Source organism: Manis pentadactyla, chromosome 8 (genome assembly GCF_030020395.1).
Source record: "Manis pentadactyla isolate mManPen7 chromosome 8, mManPen7.hap1, whole genome shotgun sequence".
Taxonomy (NCBI): domain Eukaryota; kingdom Metazoa; phylum Chordata; class Mammalia; order Pholidota; family Manidae; genus Manis; species Manis pentadactyla.
In genome coordinates this window covers 101,142,610-101,168,141 of record NC_080026.1, presented here as the reverse complement: position 1 = coordinate 101,168,141, position 25,532 = coordinate 101,142,610, and the positions used below count along the sequence as shown (strand labels likewise).

At 53.2% G+C, this 25,532-nt stretch overlaps 1 protein-coding gene across 1 annotated transcript in view; it reads left to right on the top strand.

Moving 5' to 3' along the window:
• ZCCHC24 (zinc finger CCHC-type containing 24) overlaps nucleotides 1-25,532 on the top strand; it is a 59,908-nt gene extending 34,376 nt beyond the window's left edge. Inside the window, exons 3-4 of the mRNA XM_036928857.2 lie at nucleotides 14,022-14,186; nucleotides 21,301-25,532. Coding sequence (XP_036784752.1) covers nucleotides 14,022-14,186; nucleotides 21,301-21,414 — 279 coding nt within the window. The 3' untranslated portion in view covers nucleotides 21,415-25,532. The remainder of the gene's footprint in view (nucleotides 1-14,021; nucleotides 14,187-21,300) is intronic.

Below are 25,532 nucleotides of genomic sequence, written 5' to 3'. Positions count from 1 at the left end.
TGTCCCGCAGCCAGCCCAGCTCCTGGGGAGAGGAGCTCCGGGCTCCATTCCCAGCTCTGACCCTGACTTCCTGTATGGCTTGGGTTACTGACTTGCCATCTCTGTGCCTCCGTATCCTGGGCTGTAGAATGGGTATGTGGTGGGCCAGGCGGGTGGGAACAAGGTGGCAGTATGGAGAAGACAGCATCTGACTGACACCCCTGCCTTAACACACCGTTCCCAGGATCATCTAGAGCAGTGGTCCCCAAAGCAGGTCGTTGGACCAGCGTGAGCATCGCCAGGAACTTGTCAGGGATGCAGATCCTCAGGCCCACCCCAGACCTATTCATTCCACAACTCCAGGGACGGGGCCAGCAGCCTGTGTTACAACAAGCCCTCTAAATGGTTCTGATGCATACTCAAGCTGAAAAACAACCTGTGTTCTAGAAGTAATCTGGACATCTGGAGCCAGAAGGATGGAATGCAGACTTGGCAGTTGGGTAGTTTTGGAAATGAGCTTAAGTCTCCCGGTAAGGAAAATGGATCGATATTCCCACCACTGCATTGATTAAATAAGGCAGCACACATCCTGGTCAGCCCGGCTTGCACACCAGAGTTCTTCTGGGACAGATGTTCCGCTCCATGAAGGCAGGTTGCACATCTGCCTGGCTCATGCCACCCCACCACCACATCAGTAGCGTAAAGGAGCCAGCTCTGCCCCCTGGCAGAAGGGTGTGTGTGAACAGGTTGCCATGTGTGCACATTGCTTTCCTTCACGGGTGTGTAGTGAGCCCCGGTGCTGCTGGAGGGATCTGTGGCACAGAGAGCAACAAGATGAGCCACACAGGGGCAGAGACCACAGGGCAGGGGTCCCTGCACGCAGGAGCAGTCAAGGAAAGCTTCCAGCTGGGAGCTCACTTCCACTGGCCTTGGCTGGGAGGGGAGGTGACATATGCCAGATAATGGGACGGTTGTGTGCAGATGTAGGTATGAGAAGGAGTACCACCAGCTGGCCTCCCTCTCTTGTAATGCGTATACACTCCTCAGGGTCCAGCAGAGTTACTGTCCTGTGGGCTGCCCGCAGAAAAGTGCAGAACACCTCCATGCCTGCCCCTGAAGGTCAGAGCTGGAGACCATACGGGAGGCCTGTGGCACTGTGGGAATCAGCCAGGCCTGGGTTTGGATTCCAGCTTTCCTACTTCCTCAGGCAAATCTTCCCACCCCTCTGTGCCTTGGACCTCTCATCTGTAGGGGTTATAGTGAGGATGGAATGGCTGGTGGAGGTAATACTGCACATAGCACGACCTGTGCAGGTTTTACAACTGGGGAGCCTCGGGCCCAGGGAGAGAGATGGAGCATCTAGGGACACACATCGTGGCTCCATCATCCTGCCTCCTGCAGAGCCATGCTGAGCACCTTTGCCCTTGGGGACAGTGGGCAAGGGGTGTTTTCCAGACTTTCCCACCCGCAGGTGAAGAAAGAAGGTCAGCTACAATCTGGGCTGTGGGGATGGGAAATATCAGGCTTGCTGCCTCCCCTCAGCCCCCTAGAAGTCTCATAAGAGTGCAGCTATTCCTCTGCCAGGACCCACCCTAAAGAAGAAGAACATACATAGGTTTGTGCTGCAGTCTGATGCCTTGCAGTAACCGTGACATGCACACATATGCATGTACACACACAAAAACCACACATATCCGCATGCACACGCACCCTCTTGCCCATGGCCTGTTCTCTGATTTCCAACACCAGCAACACTGTGGAACCATGGCAAAGGCTGGCAAATGCCTGGGCAAGCCTCTAGAACCTTTTAATCCCTGCTCTGCCCAAATACATTTGCTACAGGTGACCTTGAAACCAGTCCACAGCCTTCTGCACCTCACTAGGCAATGAGGGAATTGGACAGCAGCCAGAAAGACAGGTTCAAAGCCTGACACTTAATTTCTTTGTGAGCTTGGACAGGTGACTCCACCTCCCTTGGCCTCTATTTCCTTATCTGAAAATGGGGTCACAGTGAAGCTACCTGTCAGTCAGGTGCATGGCCAGCACCGGCATGCAGTGGGCACTCAGCACGGTCAGTTCCTGTCTGTGGTGGGGGTCTCTGAAGCAACTCAAGCTCCAGCACTCACTTTATGAAAGTTCTAAGAGGTGGGCAGCATGCTTCTCTTTCTAGCCCTCAGTGGCCAAATGAGGAGATCAAGGCCCAGAGTGAGCAGGGATTGATGTGACGACAGAGCCAAAGCTGGAAGTAAGGCCTGCAGCCTCTCACCAGGCAACCATGGGAGCCCCAGCCCCTGGCCTCTGCCGGAGTGGCCCCAAACTGCTGACTTCAGTGTTTCACCCGCCAGTGCAGATCAGCTTTCTTCTCTGGCACTCAGCCACCCTTTGCACCCTTCCCCCATTGCTATTCTGAGCTGAGTTCCCCTGTCCGCTCCTCCTAGGGCTGTGGCCCTCACACCCAAAGCCCCATTCCAGGCTGCGGCCACCACCTCCTACTCTACCACCTTCTTGCCCCCTGCCGTACCACCAGGATTTGTGTAACACCTCCCTCCAGCTGGGTGGGGCTGGGCTGGGCAGGGCCCCATAGAGCCAGGTCATGTCCGACCAGGCCTTGCTTAGGGACAGCCTCAGATGCAGAACCAGGGACCTGCCAGCCTGTGCAAATGGCACTTCTAGGCTGAGGCAGCCCTTAGAGTGGTCAGTGCAGCCCAGAAGGGGCGTCCTGGGAGTGGAGAGAATCCATGCCAAGACCAGCCCCAGCATTTCCACCTCCTGCCTGCGTGACCATAGCCCATATATCTCACCCAGCATGTGCACGTGTGTCCACACTGGTGTCCCCTCCAGATGCCAATGTGTTCTTAGCCCCACCCAGGGTGCTCCAGGGGAAGCAGGAGACACAGGAGGCCCCACATGGCCACAGCACACTTACAGACTAGTGGGAAACAAGAAGGCAGAAACAGCAGTTTTTGAAGATTCTTTAAATTCAGGATAAAATCTCTGGCATGCTGGAGGCCCGGTCAGGACAGGACATGACCCAGAACCGAGCGAGTGGTGCAGACCACAGAGTCCCCAGGGAGTTTGGGGAGCCAGGGCCTGCTCCAGGGAGGCAGTGGGAGGGTTCTCAGCTAGTGCGCTGAGCCTGGAGTGAGCTCAGCCCATGGAGGGAGCACCCCAAGGAGGGCAGGTATCCCTGTCGGGGAATGGGGAGGCCAGAGGGGTGGCTCTTCAGCTTGGCCTTGAAGGATACATGGACATTCTCCAGGTGGGGAAGAGTTTGGGGCCTAGGGCACAGCAAGAGCAAAGGCATGGCTGGGGGAAGTGGGTGGGTATACATCATTTGCAGAAAATGATTCTGTTGTTTGAGTGTAATTTTATAGTACGGAATCACAGCACCGAAGGTTAGAAGATCACCTTGAGTGTTTTGCCTCAGTCCAGCTGGTGATGGGGACCATTGAAGTATCTGGGGGAGACCCTGCCTGGCTGAACCAGGGTGGCAGCTGCAGTGGGGGAGGGCATAGGCAGAAGAAAGGGCTTGCTGAGCGAACGGGCCACCCAAAAGGGACGCACAGGGACCTGGGAACACTCCGGAGAACACATGAATGGTTTGCAGACTCAGTAGTGTCCAGCTGTGGGCCAACCACAGGGAGTCTGCGGATGCTGTCACCACCCCCTGGGGTGGCGGCAGGGTGGGCCGGGGCTGTCTCCACAGTCACAGGACGGCAGGGAAGCCCAGAACTTTTGCAATCGCTATGATTCGGATGTTTTTCACCCCTTTGGCCTGGCCCCTCTTCCTCTCCCCGCCCCTGATCTCTGATCCGTGCGGTTTGCTCATGGAGGAAAGCCAGAAGCAGGAAACAGATAACTTAGGGAGTGGCTGTTCATGTGATTAAAAAGTCTGCTTTCCAAAAAGTTTCGCCTGAGAGTACTTCCAATTGCTTGGCCTCGGGGTGGGGTTTGGAGAGAGGGGCTTCTGTTGCCTTGTGGGCCTGGGCCCCGCAGGGCCATGGGCACTGAGCCGGGAGGCATGTGGGGGTTCTGGGCCTCACACACCTGGGGGTCCCGGAGGGGCCTCTTGGTCTCTGTCGGGAATCCCTCTCTGTGTCCACGTGTCTGTCTCTTTCCTCTTTGGATCATTCTCCCCCTTTCTCTCCCTGCTCCCTGTCACCCACTGTCCTTCTCTTCCAGACCCTGCCCTGTCTGGCGCTCACGCGGTTCCTACCCCACCCCACCTCCCAGCATCCCCTTACTCCTCACGTTTGCTGCCTCTCTTCCCCCATCTCTCTGTCTCCCTGTTTGCCCCTCTCTATGGTGGCTCTTTCCCTCCTGTCCACGCCCCACTCTGTGCCCCCTCCCCAGGGTTTTCCTGAGACCTTTTCCTGGCACTGTGAAAGCTTCCATTGTTCCCCTGCACTTTGACAAACCCCAGTGTTGTGGAATCAGGATGGCATTTTTGAGGTGGCTTTGGGCTGGAAGGGGTGACGAGGAGGCTGGGCTTCCTGGGCCCATGCTGGGCTGCTCCAGGAACCCAGAAAAGGGGAGGGGGTCTGGGGGCGGCATTGAGGATGCCTGTGCTAGACAAGCGGGGCCCTTGAGGCTCTGGAGGAAACCCAGGGTGGCCTCTCGCAGTGTCCCTCCTCCCAGCGGCCTGCAGGCCCCCGCCCAGCCCACCTGCCCCTCTGATCCCTGCTTCCTCTGGGGCCTCCGTGGAGCTTGCAGCTACCCGAGCCAGGCTGCAGAGGCTGAGGCGGCCTCCTGCCTGCCTCCCCGGCTCTGGGTGTGGATGTGTGAGTGTAGGGGTCTTTGGAGGGTCCCTAGAGCAGTGTCACAGAGCACAGGGGAAGGCAAAATACGGGTCCTCACACTGAACAGACTTGACCTTGGATCCTGGCCCCACTGCTTATTAATGATGTGACTTCGGACAAGTTGCTGCCCTGTCCCAAGCCTCAGCTCCTCTGTCATTAAGGTTAAGAATGCTGAATTTGTAGGCCTGTTGTGTTGATTAGCGATAATCTCATTTGTCATGCAGCAGCCCCATGCCTGTCACCTAGGAGGACTGGGTGAAGCATCGCCTCCGTCTGAGGGCATGGGTCCAAGAGTGTTTCTATAAGTGCGAGTCTGACTTGGGTCCGGGCCTGGAAGTATGTGGCCACGGGTGTCTGTGACTGGTGTCGACTGGCCATAGTTGAAGAAAGGGTCTCAGGGCTAGCCCCTTGGAAGGCCCCTGACTGAGAGCATCCCTCATCTGTCTTGTTTACTTCCACATTCCTGCTGGCTTCCACAGAGCCTGATGCAGAGTTGGGTGCTCAATACATGTTAGTTGAATGAATGAATAATGGAGGTAATAGCCAGAGGCTGAAGGTTGGAGGTGGGGTTGTGTTCCCAGGAGCAGGCTTCTTCTCTAATTTCCTCACAATCATTTCATGGAGAGGCTGTGCAGGACATGGGAAGTGTTGCCTGGGAGCCAGTAGGTAGGCTTCACAGGGTGCTCGGCCTCCCTGGGCTTCAGTGCGCTCTCCTGTCAGCAGAGAAGCAGTGTTGGGAAGTGGCTGGCGCGTAGTAGGTGATCACTTAAATGTCAGTGCCCTGGCTCATCTGCTTGGGATGCCCCCTCACTTGGTGGAGGAATAAACTCAAACTCCAAGATGGGCATGGGAGAACCAGGACCCAAACCCAGGCCTCTGACCACAGCCTCTGTTTATTCCCCATTGGCCAGGCTTGAGGAGAGACAGCAAGGAGGGAAAGGGGCACCTGTGGGTCTGAAAAAGGGGGCTCAAGAGAGGAGGCTTCTGGGAGAAGGGTACCACCTTCTCCAGCAAGGGCTCCTAGCCTTCAGAAGGGTCCCCAGAACCCTCTCGCACTATCAAGGAAGGACCAGTGAGGCTGTGCAGAGTCCTGCATACACAGACCAGTCCCTCTGGCCCCTTCATCCTCTGTATCTTCATCTGTGGAAAGGGCATTTTAAACTCCTGAGACCCAGTCCTCTTCCTCTCTCAGCTTAGGCCAGGACCATGTCAGCTGCCTGACTGCTGGTGCACAGCTGACAGGTGGGACAGTGAGCTCTCCAGGGGCCCATCTACTCCCTGTTTCCTCCCTCTGCTCCTCCTGGCTCCAGTCACTGCTTCTCAGCCAGACACACTGTGGGCCAACCTGGCCCTCCATGGTGGAGAGGGGCCACATGAGTGGGGCTGCCGAACACACTGACTTATGGGCCACAGAGAGGAAGGTGACCCTGTCCAGTGTCCAGTGTCACCCCCATTCCGGAGATGGGAAACTGAGTCCCAGAAAGGGGAAGGGATGCTTCCAGGGCCATCCAGTGTGCCCAGGACCCATGACAGTAGCAACTCTTTCCAGCTTCTCCATGCTGGCTGGGCAGGTTCCTTATCTCTGTGCAATCCAGGCACTTTGCAGGGCAATTGAGAGAGTAAGTGAGAGTCAGCCTGGGTTCAAGTCCAGATTCCACCAGGTCTAGCCTTGGACAGATGACGTCACCTCGTCGAGCCTCAGTGTTCTCATCTGAAACCAGGGACTAATCATACTCAACTCATAAGGTGGTGGTGGTTATAAGAATACAAAGAGACCCTAAATACCCTCTTTAACATTAGGTGTCTAATTAGCCCTGACTAGATACCTAATGAGTGTGCCTATGACTTTGTCCCAGAACTTGGGCAGGCACAGGCAGAGATGGTGCAGCCAGGGCTAGGGGCAAGGCCTGCATGTGGGGCCCACAGCCAGAACCCTGTATCCAGAGAGCAGAGGCTGGCATCCTGGGGCAGAGCCCAGCATGGAGTCCTGATGTACAGGGCATAGCAACAGGTACTTAGCACCCCCACTCCGCTCACCCCTCCTGTGCTCAGGGTACCAAAGGCAACAAGGTCATCTTCTTGCAAAAGGTACTCAGTCTAATAGGGACCAAGGGGAGAGCAAGCTTCATGCTAAAGGCTGACTCACTCCTGGTAGGACCTGATGATGCAGGGGCAGGGAAACTGATGGGCAGAGTGAGCAGTCAGGCTCTCATGCCGTGTGACAGGTGTGGATACTTTCATCTGTCCTCAAAATTGAGGGAGTGGATAGGATCTAGGAGGTAAGAAATCCACTCCATGGCTGTGTGGAGAGAAGCCCTATGGGCACAAACATGGTCCAACAGAACCAGCATCCAGAGGTCAGCCAGTGCCCAGTACCCAGGCCCCAGGGTCCACATCTGTAGGGGCAAAGGGGGTACAAATATGGACAGAGTTACCATCTCTTTTGGGCTCCCAGCACCTTGGGATAGTGCAGGGCGCCCCCTTGTGGGCAGGAGGGGCCTGCAGACCCAACGTCTCTCCATCAAAGTCATACCTACTTGTTAAAGATAATAAATTAATTAGAACAGAGCATCCTATCTCCTGGAGGCAACCTCTGAACCCTTCTCACTGATTTCCTGCTGGCCCTTTTCTTGCCCATTTTTCCTTTTTACAGTTTTACTCTGGGAGCAGTCTATATTCAGTCTTTTATCCTGCTTCCCTTACAAGCATTTTCCCCAAACCTTAAAAAAAATCCTTGTAAATATTACAATGCCTTTTGTCATTTGTCCAATGGATGTAACATCATTTAGCGAACTAGCGTATTGGTGTTAAATATTTAGCTCATTCCAGTTTCTCACTGTCATAAACAATGCTGTGATGAACATCCTTGAATCCTCTGTGGTCCACAACTCTGATAATTTTTTTAGGATGGTTGTGCAGAAATAGATTTGCTGGGGGGAACAGACATTTTAAAAAAGGTTTTAAGGCTTATTGCCAAGTTGCACTTTAGAAATGCAGCAGGAAATGTACCTGTTCAGCCCCCACCACCAGTAGGGCCTGAGATTGCCCCCTCTCCACACCTGCCTGGTTGGGAGGACCCTCAGAGTTACCTAGTCCAACTGCCTAACCAAGGAAGAAGTCCCCTCAGCACTCTGCTTACATAACCCCAGTGACAGGGAGCTTACCCCCTCCTGGCCAGCCACAGAAATCTCAGGAGCTGTTGGGGAGAAGATACTGGAGAAGGGCCCAGATGGTGTCAGCACCTCTGCCCCGTCTGCTGGCTTGCCTGGATGGCTCCTCCCACCCTCCACCCAGCCTTGCCATCGCTGCTCCTTGGCACAGGCCTTTCCCACCCTCCCACCAGCAACCACCCACTTCCCAGACCGCCCTCCACAGAGATTCTAGCCCTGGCCTGGAGGTCCAGACACAATCCTTCCTCACAGCTCACTCCCTGATTTGTTGTGTCCTCGAACCAGTCCCCTTGCCTCTCTGGTCTCCAGGGGGCCTGTCTGTGCTACAAGGGGTGGCTTCTGAGCCCCAGTGAGCTTTGCCTGGGCTCCTGGCAGATATGATTCCCCAGAGGGGTACGTGGCAGGGGCCTGGGTCAGGAGAGCCTGATCCGGCCTGGCATTCTTCCCAGCCTGGGCGGGTGGCAGGCCCTGCAGAGCCGCAGGCAGTCACTGGCTGTTTCATGCTGAAGTTTATGAGAAGGGGCTGTGCCTTTCTGGGAGGAGGCAGGGGGAAAGTGTGGGGGGGGTAGAGAAGTCTTTGTTCTATCAAAAATTCCTACTCCCTTTCCTTGCCCTCGTCCGTAAGCATAAACAATGTTGGAACCGAGCCCTTCCGGGAAGTGGCTCCCAGCTGCCAAGAGCTGCCCACTGGCCTGTCTTTCCCTCCATCCACTGCCTCTTCACCCCGACTCTATAGGCCATTTCTTCCTTCTGACCTGAAGGAGGGCACAGCCATTGGGCTGGGCTGAGCCAGAGGCCCTTGGGACCGGGGGATATCTCCTCATGAGCATGGGCCACAACCTCATGGTGGGGACACACTTGGGGGTGACAGACAGAAGAGGAAAGCCAATCAGGGAAATGCAAATTAAAACCACAGTAAGATATCATCTCACACCAGTAAGGATGGCCAGCATCGAAAAGACTAAGAACAACAAATGCTGGCGAGGTTGCGGAGAAAGGGGAACCCTCCTACACTACTGGTGAGAATGTAAGCTAGGTCAACCATTGTGGAAAGCAATATGGAGGTGCCTCAAAAAACTAAAAATAGAAATACCATTTGACCCAGGAATTCCACTCCTTGGAATTTAGCCAAAGAATACAACTTCTCAGATTAAAAAAGACATATGCACCCCTATGTTTATCGCAGCACTTTTTACAATAGCCAATATATGGAAGCAACCTAAGTGTCCATCTGTAGATGAATGGATAAAGAAGATGTGGTACATATACACAACGGAATACTATTCAGCCATAATAAAGAAACAAATCCTACCATTTGCAACAACATGGGTGGAGCTAGAGGGTATTATGCTCAGTGAAATAAACCAGGCAGAGAAAGACAAGTGCCAAATGATTTCCCTCATTTGTGGAGTATAACAACGAAGCAAAACTGAAGGAACAAAATGGCAGCAGACTCAGAGACTCCAAGAATGAACTAGTGGTTACCAAAGGGGAGGGGTGGTGGAGGGCAGGTGGGGAGGGAGGGAGAAGGGGACTGAGGGTATTATGTTTAGTACACGTGGTGTGGGGGATCACAGGGAAAATAGTGTAGCACAGAGAAGGCACATAGTGGATCTGTGGCATCTTGCTGCACTGATGGACAGTGACTACATTGGGGCATGGGTGGGGACTTGATAATATGGGTAAATGTACTAACCACACTTTTTTCATGTGAAACCTTTATAAGAGTGTCTATCAATAATACCTTAATAAACATTTTTTTTTAAAAAAAGAGAAGGTAAGCCAAGTATACCTAGTGGGGCTCGGTGGGCCTAGCCTCCTGCTTCTCAGGCACAGGAAACTCTTTGGCAAGTCCTGCCCCTTCCCTGTGCCTCAGTTTACCACCTGTTAAGGGGTTGATGATATTTCCTGCCCCATAGGGTCATAGAAAGAGTTGAATAGGAGCCTGACAGGCCACGGAGCCCTTAGCACAAAGTCTAGCTCATAAGTGGTACTTCATAAATGCCTGTTCTCTTTGCTCTTCCCTTTGCCCTCTGCCAGCAGTATCTGTAGAGCCTCTACAACCTTTCTCTATCTCTCTTGGTTCCTCCCTGAAAGTTCCAGAAGGTGAACACACCTAATGCCATTCCTTTTTGTTTGCCATTTCCCCCACAAGCCGGGGATAGTGAGCCTATTCTCCACCCAGGCCTCCCTTCCATCTTTGAGACTTGCCTCCTACGATTTATGCCCACTGGTCTCAGCCCGGTCTCAGACCTAGTCTCTGCGTCCCCAAGAACACATCTGCTCCCTCTCCCTATACAGGCCCCAGGAGAGCATGGTGCTGAAATCGCCAGTGGTTACTGAGCGTCCAACCACGAAGTGAAGACTTTCATATGCATGAATGTGTCAGGTCCTTCCAGCCACCCTGGGAGGCAGGCCCTTTGTCATCACCTCAGGTTTCCTGGTGAAGAAACTGAGGCACAGAGAGGCTGAGTAACTTGCCAAGGGTCACCCAGATAGCCACAGGCAGAGGCAGAATGCAAGCACATGTGTCTGGCCCTGAAGTCCAAGGTCTGAACCCCATCCCATCTGCTGGGGGGTCAGTTCCTGGCCTGATAGCAATGCAGCAATGGTGTGCTGAGGACATCTGGTTCTGCAAAAGGCCAGAGCCCCTGTCCCTGGGCCCTGCCCAGCAGCTCCCAGTCTGGGATGGATAGCTCCAGGACGCCTGGTTTTCAATTACGTGTGGCAAGGCCTCCCGACTCACCCCTTTGCTCTCCTGCCCTCTTCCTGCTTCTCCCTTTGGTGCACACTCTGTATCTTCTTTATTTGTTTGGGTTTCCTTCCTACTCTTTGCTGAAGCAGAGACTTTTTGGGAGCCAAATTGTCAGTTCTGCCCCAGTTCTTACCCTGCAGTCTGCTGAGTGTCCCTGGGATGCCTTGACCCTTCCCTCTGATGTCTTGACCCCTGCCCTTTGTCCCAACTCTATGAAACCAGATGCCAGGTCCTGTCAGTCTCTGAACCAACTAGCCTACAGAACCAGAATGGACCTGGTTGGTGATGGCCCCCAAATTTTCCCCTTCAATCAAGAAATAGTCAATAGTCTCAATCAATCAATCGTCTCAAATCCTACTATTGTGAGGCACCCCATGCCTGTCCCTCATCCCCCTATAAAATGTGGGTGGGGTGCCTTTATGGACAGGGGGACATGAGGGAATTAGTTCATCTAGTACTTTATTTCAGGATTACTGAAGAAGGGAGGCCGTAGAAGCTGGGGTTGCTTAGAAGCTGTGGGTACCAGGCACCAGCTAGAAAAGGTGGCCCCAGAAGGGGTTAGAGGACCCCCTGTACACTCACTATCCTGAGACCAGCAGAGCTCACAGGGCCCTCAGAGGCACATGTTGACCTCTCTCCTGCAGATTGCCTGGGCCACTGGCTCTGCCTGCACGCTGGGTGCTCCCCTGAGAGCCAGCCCTGCCTCAGCACAGACTGAATCTTCTCCCCAGTATATCACAGCTGCCAGGAGGCCAGTAAGGACCCAAGGCCCTTAGGCAGAGGGCCCAAATATTCAGGGCGTTGTTGCCTCTAAGTTTAGATTTACACACTCAGCATATATGTCCCTTTTTAGTGTTTTGCCTGAATTCCAGTAGGCTGTCACCAAGTGGTGGTAATGGCTCCTTGGAAAAAAGTAACATGATTACTGAAGGAAAATTATTATTTTATATACTGGTTCTATTATTAGAAAATAATAATAACTAATATTCCATTTTTACTTTTATGTGTGAGTCACTATTCTAAGTGTTTTACATGCATTATCTTATTTATCCTCAGAACAGTCTTACATGGTAGTTCCTATCATTATCCTTGTGAAGTAACTTGCCCAAGATCACAGAGCTAAGATTTGGATTCAGAGTCTGTGCTCTTAAGCTTCATGCTTTCTAAATAGGCAATTACCTAGAGAAACTACTATGGAAACATCATCTCATAGCCCATGCCTCTTAACTCAACGACATATGAATTCCCAGGGGCCCTTGTTAAAATGCAGATTCTGATTCAGTAGATCTAAGATAGGGCCTGAGATTCTGCATTTCTAAGAAGCTCTCAGGTCATGCTGCTGATGACAATCTAGGAACCACACTTTGAAGAGTCACAGTGTAGAACCTGTGTTTAAGCCTGTCGCAGACTTAGAGTGCCAACTAGGTGACATAAACTCAGGGAGCAGCTGGTTGGAAGGGAGGTGACATGGAGGATGTTTAGCGGTCAGTCTGGTGGGGCAGTCATTCTTCAACATCAGTTGATAGTCACCAGCAAGAACTCTGGACCCATGTGGTCATATTTCTATGTGAAATCTCCCATTGTCAAATATTGGGGCAACGGAGTCAACTTTATTAAACACTATACAACTTGTACGTGAATGTTCATAGCAGCACTACTCATAATAACCACAAATTAGAAACAACCCAAATGCCTATCATCTGATGAATGAGTAAATAAAAGATGGCATATCCATACAATGGAATATAATTTGACAACAAAACGGAGTGTAGTACTGATGCATGCTACATGGATGAACCTTTAAAACACTATTTCTGTGAAAGCAGGCAGACATAAGAGGACAGTTATTGTACAATTCCACTTATATAAGCTGTCTGGAATAGGAAAATCCATAAAATAGAAAGTAGATTAGTGGTTGCCTTGGGTGTGGGTAAGAAGGCAGGGTAGAATAGCAAGTAACTGTTAATATATACAGTTTTCTTTGGGATACAATTTTAATGGATACAATTTCTTTTGGGAGGTGACAAAAATGTTCTAAAATCAGATTGAAGTGATGGTTGTGTAACTGAATATACTGAAACCCATTGAATTGGACACTTTAAATGAGTGAAATATAGGGCTTATGAATCATACCTCAATAAAGCTATTAAAAAAAAAGCACCATGCAGGAGAGAGCTAGATTCTTTAATAGATAAAATGCAGTTACAGATCAACAAGAAAAATACCAGAACCCAGCAGAAAATAAAACGCCAAAGAGTATAAAGTTAGTTCATGAAAAGGAAACACAAATGGTTCTTAAAAGCATAAGAAAATTCTCTCTAGTTCATAGTAAAAGACACACAAGTCAAAGCTACTCTGGGAAGACATTCTACCTCTTAGATTGGCAAAGCTGAAAATTCTGTTGGTGAGGATGTGGCACATTAAGTTGGTTCACCTGCAGTGAGGTGGGGGCAGCGGCAACTTGTCATCACCCTTAAAAATAAAGTGCACATACCCATTGACTCTGCAATTCCATTTCTAGGAATTTATCCCATAAATATATATACTCTCATGTGTGCAAAATGATATGTACAGATAAACAAGGTATTCATTGGAGCACAGTTTGTAACAGTGGAAGAGGGGAGATGTTCTGTAATCGTGACCATCAAACAGTGTGGAAGTGGCATGGAATACTGTGCAACTAGGAAACAGAAGAGGGCAGCTTCTGTACTGATGATGTGGGTCCATGTGAATGAGGAGCAAGAAAGAATCTGTGTGCATATGCAGATCTTGCATGTGTTTGCAAATGCAGGCTGTCCTTGGTGCCCTGTGAAGGAAATTAAGATTGCCTCCAGATAGGGGAGCAGCGGTGGGGAGCAGGGGTGAGGGGGAGATGCACTTTCACTGCCTACCATGTCGCACCAACTGTGCCCTTGGTGCCCCTTCAATACTCATGTAAACCACACACCATGTGGGCCAAAGAACAGTTGTGTGCAGGTATGTGTGACTGCCAGCTGCCTCTTTATGATGACAGAGTTAAAGAGGTAATTCCTAGCCACCATCAAGAATTTTGTCCCTTAAATCGGAAAAAGATACACGTCCCCAGCCACCTCCTTTTTCCTCTGTCCCAGTTTGGGCCTCCCAGCCTCAGGATTCCCACGTGTGCTCTGGGGGTGACCCTGATTTTCTCCAGATTGGAGACAGACGGTGCCTGCGCGCGCAGACAGAATATGAAGTCTGAAGGGGGAAACTGGGGACCCGGTGAGCATCCCCACATGAGAATGAGCAGCATGTTGGCCGGGTGGACCTCAATCCCCGCATTTGCTTCCTGTCTTCTAGGCACGCCCCAAAGGTGAGGGTCTGACCCCATACCAGGGCAAAAAGCGCTGCTTTGGCGAGTACAAGTGTCCCAAGTGCAAGAGAAAATGGATGAGTGGGAACTCCTGGGCCAACATGGGGCAGGAGTGCATCAAGTGCCACATCAACGTGTACCCACACAAGCAGGTGAGCTGGGCAGGGCCGGGCCTGGGCCACAGGGCGGTGACTGCCCCGTAGTGGGTCTCAGTTTATCCTTCGTACAAGGAGGGTGAGACCAGAGCTCTCCAAGCTGGCCCTTCCTTCCTGACTCATCTAAGATGGGAGTGAGAGCACCATGTCCCTGGGGAGGGAAGGAGGAAAATGGGGCTGAGACCACAGACCCCAGGTGAATTTTGAAACTAAAGAGCTGGGGGTGCTGTTGGGAGACAGGAAGGGTGTGAGGGTAGCAGGATGCTGTAGAAAACGTGCCTCTCATTCACTTATTTGTCAGGTTGACTCATGTATGTGGGGCAGCTGTTGTGTGCCAGGCACTGTGGTGGGGCTGGTGGCCAAGGTACTTGTGGGCCTGTCCAGGTAGGAGGGGCAGAGGAGCTCACCAGCGGGGACCTACTCACTGCGGGCTGCAAAGAGAAGGCCCATTTACTCTGCTAGACCTGTCACAAGCCAGGGGACAGCCATCCTAAGAAGAGGGTACAGTAGGTGCAAACGTCCTGAGGCCACCTGAGCTTCGGGGGCTCAATGCCCAAAGCTCAGTGTCGTGTATAGAGAGATTAGTCTGTTGGGGGGATGGCAGGTTGAAAGTGGAGAGACCAGTGGGAAAGTAATGGCCACAGTTCTGTGCCAGCTGGAAGAGGTCCAAACTAAGGAAGCTGCTATATATCTGGGTCCCACACAAAGGGTCAACGGATTGGATGTGGAAGGTGAGGGAGGGGCGGGAATCCAGGAGAACAATCACACTTTGGGCCTGCGCACCTGAGTGGATGGAGCTGGTTGTTACCGGGGCCGGCAGTCTGGGCTGGGGCTGGGACATGGCTGTCGGAGATAAAAGCCAAAGTTCTCTGATACACATGCTACATCGGAGATGTTCCTGAAGATCCGAGTGGAGATGTAAGGAAGGCAGTTGGATTTGTTACCTGCAGCTCATTGGAGAGGTCAAGGTGACTCCTACATAACTGGGTATCACTGGCCTAAAGATATTAGGGACTGGATGAGATTTCCTGCCGAGTGTAGACAAAGTGGAGAGGGGATTCCCCAGAGCACGTGTTGTAGAATCACAGCACTGGGTGTCCAGACGGAGGAGAAGGATCCCTTGAGGAGGGGACCAGGGAGTGTGGAGTCCTGGAGGTCGGGGGCAGCACTGTTGGAGAGGGTGGTGCTAAGAAGTCAGGTTTAATGACTGCCCTTGAGATTTGGCGACAGGGAGGTGGTCCCCAAACTTCGTGGACCATCACTTTTATATGGAGAGCTTGAACTAAAACCAAGGTTTGAGAACCACTGAAGCCGATGCTCTGCGGGGCAGAGCGGAGAGGTTGGCCCGCAGTGGACCTGTTGGCTGGGGCAGTGTCCGAGGAGCCATGACGGGAGGCTTGGGCCGGGCCACAGAGAGAATACCTTCCTGTCCACCCTCCCCTGGCTGGGGTGTGGGAGCCAGGAAGCTGGACAGAGGGCAGGTTCCTGAGGAAGATCAAGTCCAGGACATGGCTGAGGGGGTGATGGGAGAGAAAGCCGCTACTGATGAGGTAGTCGGGACACTGAGGAGCTGGGGGGCAGCGAGTCTCCCCTGTGCAAACTCAGTTACCGAGAAGGCTGGCAGGCCCAGGGGTGGGGGAGGCGGAGGGGTGAGGGGTGGGCTTCAGGAGCCCTTAGGGAAGGCAGCCCTGCTGCAAGGATCTCAGGGGGAGGGCAGTTGGTAGGCCAAGGGTGCAGGGCGGAGTGGCCCAGAGGGTCAGGGTGCACTTCCGGTGAGGGAGCAGCGAGTGCACAGTTGGGGGACAGGCCCGGTACGGAGCACTAGAGGGTCAGAGGGCTGAGGCAGGGTTCAGAGGGAGAGGCTGGGCTGCATGGGGCTGCCTGGGAGGTCACGGCACGGAGTTGGATCTTCATTGTACTAGAAGCAACTGGGAGCCACCCTAGAGGACTCCCGCAGTCGAAACATTTTGTGGCTTTATGACCCTCATGCGGGCCTCCGTTCTCTCTGCTTGCTGACCCTCCCTCCTGCTGCCCCCAGGGATCTCCACATTTCCCACCCCCCACACTGTAACACACAGGCAGACAGACTCAAAGCTGGCTGTGGTGGCCCAGCAGACCAGTCTCCTTAGTGGAGGGGACAGGCCCACACCTAACAGCACTGGGGGAGAGACTGAGGCCTGGGAGCACTGAGACAAGCCTGGCGACGCAGTGGGTGGACATAATTTTCACAGTGTTTTAGGAGCACGGCCAGGGAATGGTAGCGGAGGGGGGGGCAGTCTGAGGGAGACACAGTGTCCTGGTTCCTGGAAATGCCTGAGACGGCCTGGGACTGCAGTCCAAATGCACCTTCCCTGATGTCAGTCAGCACTTTGCCCCCCTGGCTGTACTCTGCTCTCCCAGGGGTCCTTTGGGCTTGGCTGGTGCCACTCAGAGGGGTCCATTTTTTCTCTCACTGGACACACTTGATGAGAGCTACCCGAGAGCCAGACCTACAAAGGCACCAAAGGAAGACCATGTTCAGTGGCTCCCATTCTCCCAGGCGCTTCTTCTCCAACCAGAGGGACAAGATTCCATCACCAGGGTTAGCGACTGGCATTTAGAGAAACCTGGTCCCCACTCACAGGCGTGATCATCCTCTGGCTGCCATTTGTTGATCCCCTACACACCCTTCATGTGTGCTCTGCCCTCAGAACGGGTGCCCCGCTGATCCCCATTTCCAAGGGAGGGAAAGCACCATTCTGAGAAGAAGCCATGTGGCCTCCCTAAGGTCCCTGGGTGGGAAGTGGTGCCTTAAAGTTGAACTTGCACCTGTGTTTGGGGACAGTCTGTTGAACTGTTGGGAGCCAGCCCTGAGGCCAGGCGGGTGTCAGTTGGCCGCACATGAACTGGGTGTGCTGGGAGAAAGTGCTAAGCTGTGCTCCCAGCTCTGGAGAGGAGGCAGGGCCCCGGGTGAGTCTCATCAGTGGGAGATGGTGGGTATCGGAAAGATTATAACAGCACATCCTACCTGTCATCCCTCCACCACCCCAAGAGGGCAGCTCTATTGTCTCCCCATTTACAGAGTAGGGAAGTGAGGCAAGGGGAAGTTAGTGACTTCCCTAAGGTCAGTAGAGAACCTAGAATACATGAAGAGGGATCAAGTCTGGGCCAGGGGAAAATGTGGAACCTGGAGGGAGCAGATGAGTGGCCTGGGAGGGAGGAGGGGAGCAGGGAGGGTCAGTCACAGAGGCTGGCTGGGGGGTCAAATAGGTAAAGGGCCAGCTCCTGCAGGGCTCAGACTTATGGGTGCTTATGTCTGTGCTGGGGGTCTGGGAGGTTCAGACCTTATGACTCTCATACCCTGTGCAACCTGGGCAGAGGGGCAGGGCCTGGCCCATGCGCCTGAGACAGACGGGAGAGACCTGCCACAGTAGCTCCTGCCTCCTCAGTGGGCCCCTATATTGCCCTAGCATGTGGCAGGGCACAGCAACCATGCCCCTTCTAAGACACGGTCCATTCCTGGCTTCTGCCACCTTCCCCAGATCAGCAGTGGCCTCATTGGCCTCATTGTCTCCATCCTGCAAAACATCAGTCCCAGTGTGGCCTCCCTGACCAGCCCACATCTCCATACTCCCAACCAGTCTCACGGGCCCAGCCCAGAAGGCTCTTCTAGGGCAAGTGGCTCTGTTCTTCCCCTCACCCAGTGAGTCAGCCCTGTCTGTTGAGCACCTACTATGTGCAGTAGGGAAACTGAGTCCCAGAGAGATGGGACTGGAGCAAGGTCACCCAGCCAGCCAGTGCCATGGGCCTGCAGCCCAGATCTCCTGTCATGCAGCCCCAGGCTCCTTGCATGGGCCACTGCTTTGCAAGGATATCCTTCCTCAGGAAGGTTACGAGCCAGGTAAGGGGTGGTGTCCCCACTGCAGGGCTCCCCAGCAGTCAGAAGCCCGGAGACTGAAGAACTGAGAGGAGGGCTTGGAGTCCCCATCCCCCAGATCCCTTCTCTCAGTGAAGAGGGGCTGCTTTTTTTCTCCTGCCCCCTGAGCTCTGACCTGTGTGACATCCTTCTCCTGAGAACCCTCCACTTCCCCCCACTTCCCTCCCCTACCACATCTGTTTCCTGTCAGGCTCCAGCTGCGGCTCTCCCCTGCTGGTCCTCTGCCCCAGGAGAAGAAAACACTAAAGGGCTTGCCTCACTGCAAGGGGTGGGGATGGCCCTGGGGAGATCAATCCCAGCAGCTGAATGTTTTCCCTCCACAGAGGAGAATTCTTGACAGCTTCCCCTAGCTCTCCCACCCAACAATGGTGCAGGGCTGAGCCAGAACCCATGGAGAGAAGGGGCACTGATAGGGTCATAGCCAAGGGGCAGAGGTGGCAAGGATATTGCAGGGGCTTTTCCACAGGGACTCAACTGGTTCGTCTGCTCTCAGCCAGTCCCAGCCCTACATAAGAATAAGAATACGTGATATTAATACTGGCCAACACTTTGCTCTTTTGTACTATCAGGTACTAGTCTAATAATTCCCCATATATTAATTTATCTGTTCTTTACTACAACCCTATCAAATAGGTACTCTTATTAGCCTCTTTCATAGAGGAGAAAAATTGAGGCACAGAGAGGTTAAGTGACTTGCTAGAGGTCACACAGCAGTTACCAAGTCTTGTAGAGTTCTTTGTGGTTATAAAGTACATTAAGACAGTCATCCATTTGCTTCCTTATCAGACATACAGCAAATGTTACTAACTGCCCACTCAGGTTACAGAAGGGTAAGTTGAGGTTCTAGAGGAGAAAGGTGTTGCCCAATAGCCCTTGGCAGATAGGTGGAGCTGCAGGCCCCTGAGCAAGACCCTTAATGTAAGGGAGCCTCAGTTTCCTCACCTGTAATATGTAAGGATGGTAAGATGCCCCTCACAAGAGGTTGTGAGGCTAGATGGTCTGATTTATGTGGTAGCACTTTGCAAAGTATAAGACATGGGGAGCAAGGGTGGTGTCAAGCCGGCTTGCTCTGGCCTCTCCAGCCCCACATGGAAGGCAGGTGCAAGGAGGGGGCCCTGACCAGCACAGGAGTCAAGAAAAGGAGCTAGAAACCAGGCTGGGTTTGGTCTGGAGAAGCAGACACTTCAGAACCCACACCAGACCTACGGGAGCCAAGCGGAGAGTCTGTGGCTGAGATCACTGGGGTGGCCATACAGGGACCCCGAGTTCAGCTCAGGATCAGAAAGCCCTGCCTACAGAGCAGGCAGTGAACTGAGCCAGGCTGCTCTCCTGGCAGGGAGCTGCACAGCAGTGAACTGAGCCAGGCTGCTCTCCTGGCAGGGAGCTGCACAGCCCTGGGGGCTTGCTGGCCATGCCAGTGGGATGCTTGGAAGTGTTCATCAAGATGTCTGGGAGGGCAGGTGACGTGGCCTAAGGAAGGTCGCATCCTTCCTGCTTGGAAGTGTGGCTTCAACTTATACTGACCTACCCGCTGGAATCCCCCTCCCATTAATAATAATACTAAACAATAGTAATAGCTTCATGATTTCCATTGAGATTTAACAATTGCCTGAGGAAAGTGCTATGAACATCCCCTTTTACGGATGTGTAAATGTAGGTTAAGAGGGGTCGGGTGGCTTGCCCAGGCCACACAGCTCCTAGGTAGTTTGGGTCAGGTCTGACATGAAGCCAAACTTTTTCTCCTCTTCCCTGGCCAGAAAAGCTGGTTATCTGAAAGGCCCTTGACATGAAGCCAAGGCTTCTGCGCTTTTTCCAGGACTTCCCTGTGTGGCTTTAGGCCTAAAAACACAGAGATGGGCTTTACGATCTCTGAACCAGAACCCTGCCCACCCACAGTCCCTGTGCTCACGTCCTAGAGCCTTCTTTCCTTCCCCAAACTGGCTCTGTCAGGCCAAGCAGCGCAGAACTGGGCGGGAAAGCCACTGTGCTCCTTCTGAACAGTTTGTAGTCTGCCTGGGGGCAGCATTGACCCACAGCTCCTGCCCCCACTGGACCATCTGGGGTCGTGGTCACTGGCACAGAGGCTCCTGTCGTTCCTGCTGCCTCTCCTGAGCATGTGGCTCCCAGGGGGCCCAGAGTCCCCCGAGGTCCATGCAGGGGACTCTTTTGCAGGTAGGGGTTGAGGGTGGGGCTCAGGCTGCCAGCCAAGAATCTGTCTTGCCTCAGGAGCTGTGCCTAATAACCTCCATAAATTTTCCAGGCAAGCAAGTCTTTGCTGGCTTTTAAAAGCCAGGGAGGGAGGGGAAAGGGGAGCATGGAAGCTCCCCATGTAACAGATATAACAGAAATGTACCTGTACAGGCCTGACGCTGTTCAGTTTACAAACATCTAGACATCGGAATCCTCCCAATGTCCCGCCAAAATGTGCAGTGATGGCCCACCTTACAGATGTGGGTGCTGAGGCTCCCTGAGGCTCCCAGTGAGTGAGCAGCATCATAGGCCTGGCAAGTCGCCTCCCTTCCCTGGGCTTCCATTTCTCTGTTAGGAAAGGTGAAGTTCCACCCTTCTGACCCCTTAACCAGGGCAGTCACTGGGCCAGGCCCTGAGATGAGGGGCGAATCAGAACACCAGCTGCTGACCCCATGGAGCTAAGGGCTCTCTCACTTCAAGCCTGAAGCACTATAACTGTGTCCAGGTTAAACTCTCCTCAAGTCCTGTGGCAGTACAAGCAGGCACAGGGTGACAGGTGGGTCACCTGGGAAGATGTGCTGGAAGCCAGGAGATGTGGACACGTGTCTTCCTTGCTCTGGGCCTCGGTTTTCCTCACTGGGACAATGTCTGGGCGCCGCTGTCTTGCCTGTATCCCAGGCTTTTGTGAGGTGATGGCTGCTCAGAGAGTCCTGGGGAGGGACAACGGGCTCTGGGTACAGGACCTCCCTCCCATAGTGCTGGCCCCCGTCCAAGGCCTTGGCCTGTGCCTCCTGGGATGCATGACTGCAGCAGGCCAGAGGCAGAAGGGCCCTGAACACCTGGGGAAACTCTAGGCTCTCTCTCTGGGCCTTTCTGTGTATCTGTGTCCCTCCTCCTGTCCGTCCGTCTCTCTGTGCTGCTCTATGTCTGTCTCCTCCCTGCTTCTCTTTGTGTTTCTGCTCCCTCCTCCCCACCCTTGGGCCTCTTCCCCCTTCCTCTCTGCAGAGACCCCTGGAGAAGCCCGATGGCCTGGACGTGTCCGACCAGAGCAAGGAGCACCCCCAGCACCTCTGCGAGAAGTGCAAGGTGCTGGGCTACTACTGCCGCCGAGTGCAATGACCTGGCCTGCCGCCTGCCGCCCCCGCGGCCACCCTCCTGCCAGCCAGAGAAGACACCACCTCCCCTGTGTTTCTCCACGTTGCTGCGTGTCCCCGTGTGCACGGGGCCACCCTCGCAGGCTCCCAGGTCTGGGCGGGGCAGGCCTAAGTTCTTGTCTCATGTGTGTTGACAAACAGTGTTACTAACGCAGCTGTCCCGGGGAAAGCTGGGTCTCTGGGACTCCCTGCTGGTGGGCCTGGGGTCTGTGGGAGGGGACAGGGCTGAGCAGAGGTCAAGGCAGAGGACCCCACAAAGCCCTCTGTGTCCCCCTCGGACTCTCCTGCTCTGCTCTGAGACTCCCTTTGGGGTAAGCAGCCTTGTATTGGCCACAAGTGCACTAAATTTACTGTGAATCCCAAAGCCTGCAGGGGACTGTCTCCCAACACTAGGCAGGCTGCCTTCTCCCACCCCATTACCTTCCAGTTTGCCCTGTGTGCAAAGCCACTCTCAGAAAGCCCCATTTTTCTGTCCTATTTAAGTCAGTGATCATGGGGAGCTGACACCTGTTCTAGCAGCTGCTGGGGAGCAGGCATCTCTGTCCCATGCCCACTTTGAGCCCCAAACCTGATGTCACCGGCATTGCACCTGGGTGCCACACACACACACACCCTTCCCTTCCCCCTTCCCCACGAATAGATCTAGAGATGGGGGCACTGAATGTTGGGCAGTGTTCCCAGGAGTGACTTGAGACACAAAAGGCAACACCTTCCCTCTTCCAACACACATTTCCCCCTGGATTTTGTCAACCACATTCCCTTCCCTTCTTCGCCTGCCACCCACACTGGGGGACCACCCCTTGATGGAGGTTGCAGGGCCCAGCGGGGAAGCTACTCTGGCAGGAAGGACACAGGCCTGGCCATCTGGAGACCTAGGTGCAAATGCTGGCCCTGCTGCTGACACACTACGTAACCCTGGGAAGGATGTCTCATCCCTGGGCCTCAGTTACCCCATGAGCTAAGTGAGGGAGTGACTCCAGAGAGCCTAGAGGCCCACCTCAGTTCTGACACTCTGGGATCCAGCCTGGCTGAGCACAACCTCCTGAGCAGAGAGCTTTATTGGGAGAGTTTCGCCAGGTTTCTTACTGCACACCATCACCATCAGTCACTTAAGAAGTCAAGCTGAGGGATGCGAGTCCTCCGTGTCACCCCCTACACCCCCAGCCCTGCCTGCTGTCCCCTAACCCTGGCAAAACGAAAGGGAGGGCTCCCACTTCCTCCTCACATGGGGCAACCCCGAGACAAGCTACAGAACCTCTTGTTTGTAAGATGCGGACAATGATTTCCCACCTCCCAAGGGGGCAGGGAGGCTTCTGGGCGTGACACCCCGCTCAGGGAGACCGCTGTCCTGCCTAGCAGGAGGGCTGTGCTCCCCGCTCCCCCCTCTCACCAGAGAGGCCCTGTTTTCACTGTCACGCCACCCTTCCTCTCTCCCGGGGAGTGGGAGCGAGCCGGCTCTCAGGACGGGGCCCCTGCTTGTGCCCTGACATTACGCCTCTGTGGAAAAAAGTCAGACCATGAAATGGCCTGAAATTCAGTGTTTACTATGGCTCTAGGACACCCAACCAGTGCCCAGTCGCCTTTTGTTTTCAAATGAAAATGCTTTGTACAACTGAGGAGTTACAGTGAAGTGCTAACCGGGGTCCAGGGAGTGATGAAGGTGAAGAGAGGAGTGAGTGTGCTGGCAGCTGGAGGGCTGCAAGGCGGACTTCAGGGCCTGCCCTCTGAGCACTTAAAGAGAGTCTGTGCCCAGCCTGAGCCCGCAGCTGCCTCCCTGCCACCCACAGGGGCAGAACGCTCTGCAACCACTGTGAACCCCCGCCGGCCCTCTGGCTAAGCCGCTGGGGACTCTCCCAGCAGTTCCTGCTCTCTCCATAGCGTCAGGGCGAGCTGGCGTCCCCTAGCCAAAGCTCTCTGTCCCCGAGGAGAGGCTGTTACTGTCCGTCATCCCCAAGCATTGCTGAAGATAACGTTGGCAGTGGTATGTCGTGTGCTGGTCTCTGCTGCGAGAACCAGGCCCTGGGCCCTTCAGGGACCCAGCTCCACATAAGGACCATGGCCCCTAAGTGGACTTTCCAACTGTGCTGCGATGGGGGGGAGCCCACACCCTACAAAGATCCCAGGCGGCAGATGCCTGGAGGCCAGAGCCTTCCACAGGCCAATAGGAGATGGGATATCACCCCAAAGTGACCTTTTCAGTGGGCTTGTCCACCTGGCAGCCATTGCTCCTGCCGTCTGTGCAGAGCCGGCCACCTTGGGGGCTGGGCCCTCCTGCCAAAGGCGGCCCCTCTCCACTCCCTCTCCTGCACTACTCTGGCTGAAGTGGGGAGCTTTCTGTGGTCAGTAAAAGCCACTGCTGTCCAGGCCAGGTGCTGTGAGAACTAAGTGCTCAGAGGGCCTGGGAGTCCAGGGGACAAGAAAGTGTGTGGTTTTAGTAACGTTCAAAAGGGACAATCGCTTGCAGTTAGTAGATCTAGTGATCTAGTCAGAAGATAATGGTGTTTACCCCATATGAAGTATTTGATAGTTCTACTCGTGAATTTGTATTTATTTTGAGTTATACTTGACACAGAATTCCTTTTTTAAAGAAAAATACTATGTGTGTATTTTGAAAAAAATTCATAGATGTTAAAACTTCTGCATAGTTACCAATTTTTCTCACAACACTGAATTTGTTACCTTCTCCCGAAAAATCTTCACGGTGAGTTTTGTCTGTATATATTTGAGGGCCTTTTTTTACAAAAAGAAAAAGAAAAGAAAAATTTAATTGCTGGGTTTCTGAGATTATAAAGAACAAACAAAAAGAGAGGTATTTTCAAAACTTCGTAGCTTTCACCAGGGCAATAGAATATCAAACGATTTCTGGAAGTATTTGGAAACCGTCTGGTTGAGCTGCAAGGGAATATTTATGGTAAGAACTTTTCTCTTTTTCCTATTGTTAGTCTTTTTCTTTTTTTTTTTACTATGCTTTGATCTGTAAAAAGTATGCAACTGAACTACATTAAGAAGGAAATATTGTCTACATAGAATATTATATGAAGTTGGTACATAATTCTGATGAGGAAAAAAAATCTTCGCGATTCTTTAAGCCATATTGTTGTTATTCTGTGTTGTTTTCCTTGGATGAAAATATCAGTATTAAGTAGCCAGCATAATATTCAAGTACTTAGTATTCAAGTATTAATATGTTCCTGTCGTGTATTTATACATATGTGTATTTTGCAGACTGTTGCCTCTTTTAAGGGAAGCTAGTATTAGATATGTAGTGAAAAAGGGAATGTGAGCCCTTTGAGCTTCTTCAGCTGAGGAAAACAAACAGCGTTGGGAATCCATTCTCTCGCACCTTCTTGTTATTATCTTGTTAATTATGGTTATTAATTTTGTAGAAGGGTGGGCAGGGAGTTGGCGGGGGGCGGGGAAGAAGAGGCCTGTGCCTGACTAGCCCCCCCACGGGCAGCCAGCCCCAGAGACCCAGAGACGGCCTCTGCAGCTGGGCGGAGGGGTCCTGGTCCGCAGGGCCCCAGAGGCAAGAGGAAGCGGGAGGCGGACTCCTCCGTGCCCTTCGTGGAGCTTTGCCATCTGAGCCAGGCCTCAGGGCCCCATGCTCTTTGAGCTTGGATTTGTCAGCCAGAGTCCTTACACCTGCCCTCCAACATCTAATAGACTTGAATCTACCCTAAATGAATATTTAATCCAGCATCACTACATTGTAGCCCAGTGCGACAACTAACCCTGAAGTCTGGGAGGCAGTCCAGCCTTCAGGGAGGTGGCTGAGCCGTCCCCGGGAACTGGGGGCAGCTGGGCCCATCGCTCTCTGCCGCCGGCCTCGCTGTTCAACCTCCTCCACTTCCTGTAGTGACCCCGTCCATGTCTGTATCTGTTAATATATGTGTGTCCAGCTAAAAAGACAAACAGAACCCGTGGGCCCAGCCTGGAGGGTCTTGGAGAAAGCTCCCCACCTCTCCGAAGGGCCGCCCTTGGGATGGCATTCCGTTGTGTGCCTTATTCCTGGAGAATCTGTATACGGCCTGCCTATAGAAGTATAGCCTTTTCATGCTGTATTAAAAAGACTTGTGAAAACAA